The 995-nt window shown below is 39.4% G+C and overlaps 1 protein-coding gene across 1 annotated transcript in view; it reads right to left on the minus strand.

The window, feature by feature from the left end:
- Positions 1-324, minus strand: part of LOC116085212 (olfactory receptor 11H4-like) — a 980-nt gene extending 656 nt beyond the window's left edge. The window contains exon 1 of the mRNA XM_031362644.1: positions 7-324. Within this exon, the coding sequence (XP_031218504.1) occupies positions 7-312 (306 nt within the window). The 5' untranslated portion in view covers positions 313-324. The remainder of the gene's footprint in view (positions 1-6) is intronic.
- Positions 325-995: the final 671 nt, after the last annotated feature.

The following is a 995-nucleotide window of genomic DNA, read 5'->3' on the forward strand; positions in this document are numbered from 1 at the left end:
AAAGAAGAAATAGAACTGCAGGAAGCACCCTGAAAATGAGATGGCCTTGGTCTTAGACAGAATGTTGGTTAGTATGTTTGGAATGGTGGAGGAAACATACCAGATTTCAAGGAAGGCAAAATTTCCCAGGAGGAAGTACATGGGGGTATGTAGACGTGAGTCACATCTTACTGCACAGACAATGGCTCCATTTCCCAACAAGGTCAAGATATAAAACATCAAAAACAACACAAAGAGGAAAATTTGTGTCTTCCAGGAACCAGGGAATCCCAAGAGAACAAATTCAGTTACATGTGTTGATGATCTGTTCATGAATTCTAAATATCTGAGGGGAAAAAGAGACATGAGTTTAACCCCAACTCCCTTGCTTTCAACAAATCTGAAGGTCTTTATGAGTGTCAAACATAATTTCTACAAGGAAAGACAAGAATATTCTGAAAGCATATAGAACCAGTCCAACCTTTATTAGATTGAGTGTGTTTCTGTACTGATATAACCTTTTTCTTTTCTCCTTCTTGGTCCTCCTGAGGCAGGAGTCAAAGGGGATCTAGGTAATTAGAGATGCTATGGTGAAAAACACTGACCATCTAGACACAAATAGGCCCAAATAGCCCTTCATTAACATTCCCCAGCACTAACCTCTGTGCTATAGTGCTTATAGAATCTATAGCCTTTCAGTAAATGTATCAAGCCATTGCCAAGTCTGGAGCCAGGAAGAAGAGAACCATCTTGTGCTTTTACTTCTTCACCCCTCTGTTCATCCTCAACGGCATAAATGCCTTTAGGCCCTGATACTTGAACAGTTTTTCACCTTATAGCCCCTCTCATCTGCATGTATTTTTCATCCTTCCCTATCTAAGAAATTTACTGGTTAAATGTTCCTCCTCTTGAGTTTGTAAGCCTCATTGTTTTTAGTGAGACACAATTCTAAGTTCATGAAATGTGCTAGCAGTTTGGGTTACTTATTTAGTTCTCCACAAACTACACCAAAAACT

This window comes from Mastomys coucha, unplaced genomic scaffold, assembly GCF_008632895.1.
Source record: "Mastomys coucha isolate ucsf_1 unplaced genomic scaffold, UCSF_Mcou_1 pScaffold9, whole genome shotgun sequence".
Classification (NCBI taxonomy): domain Eukaryota; kingdom Metazoa; phylum Chordata; class Mammalia; order Rodentia; family Muridae; genus Mastomys; species Mastomys coucha.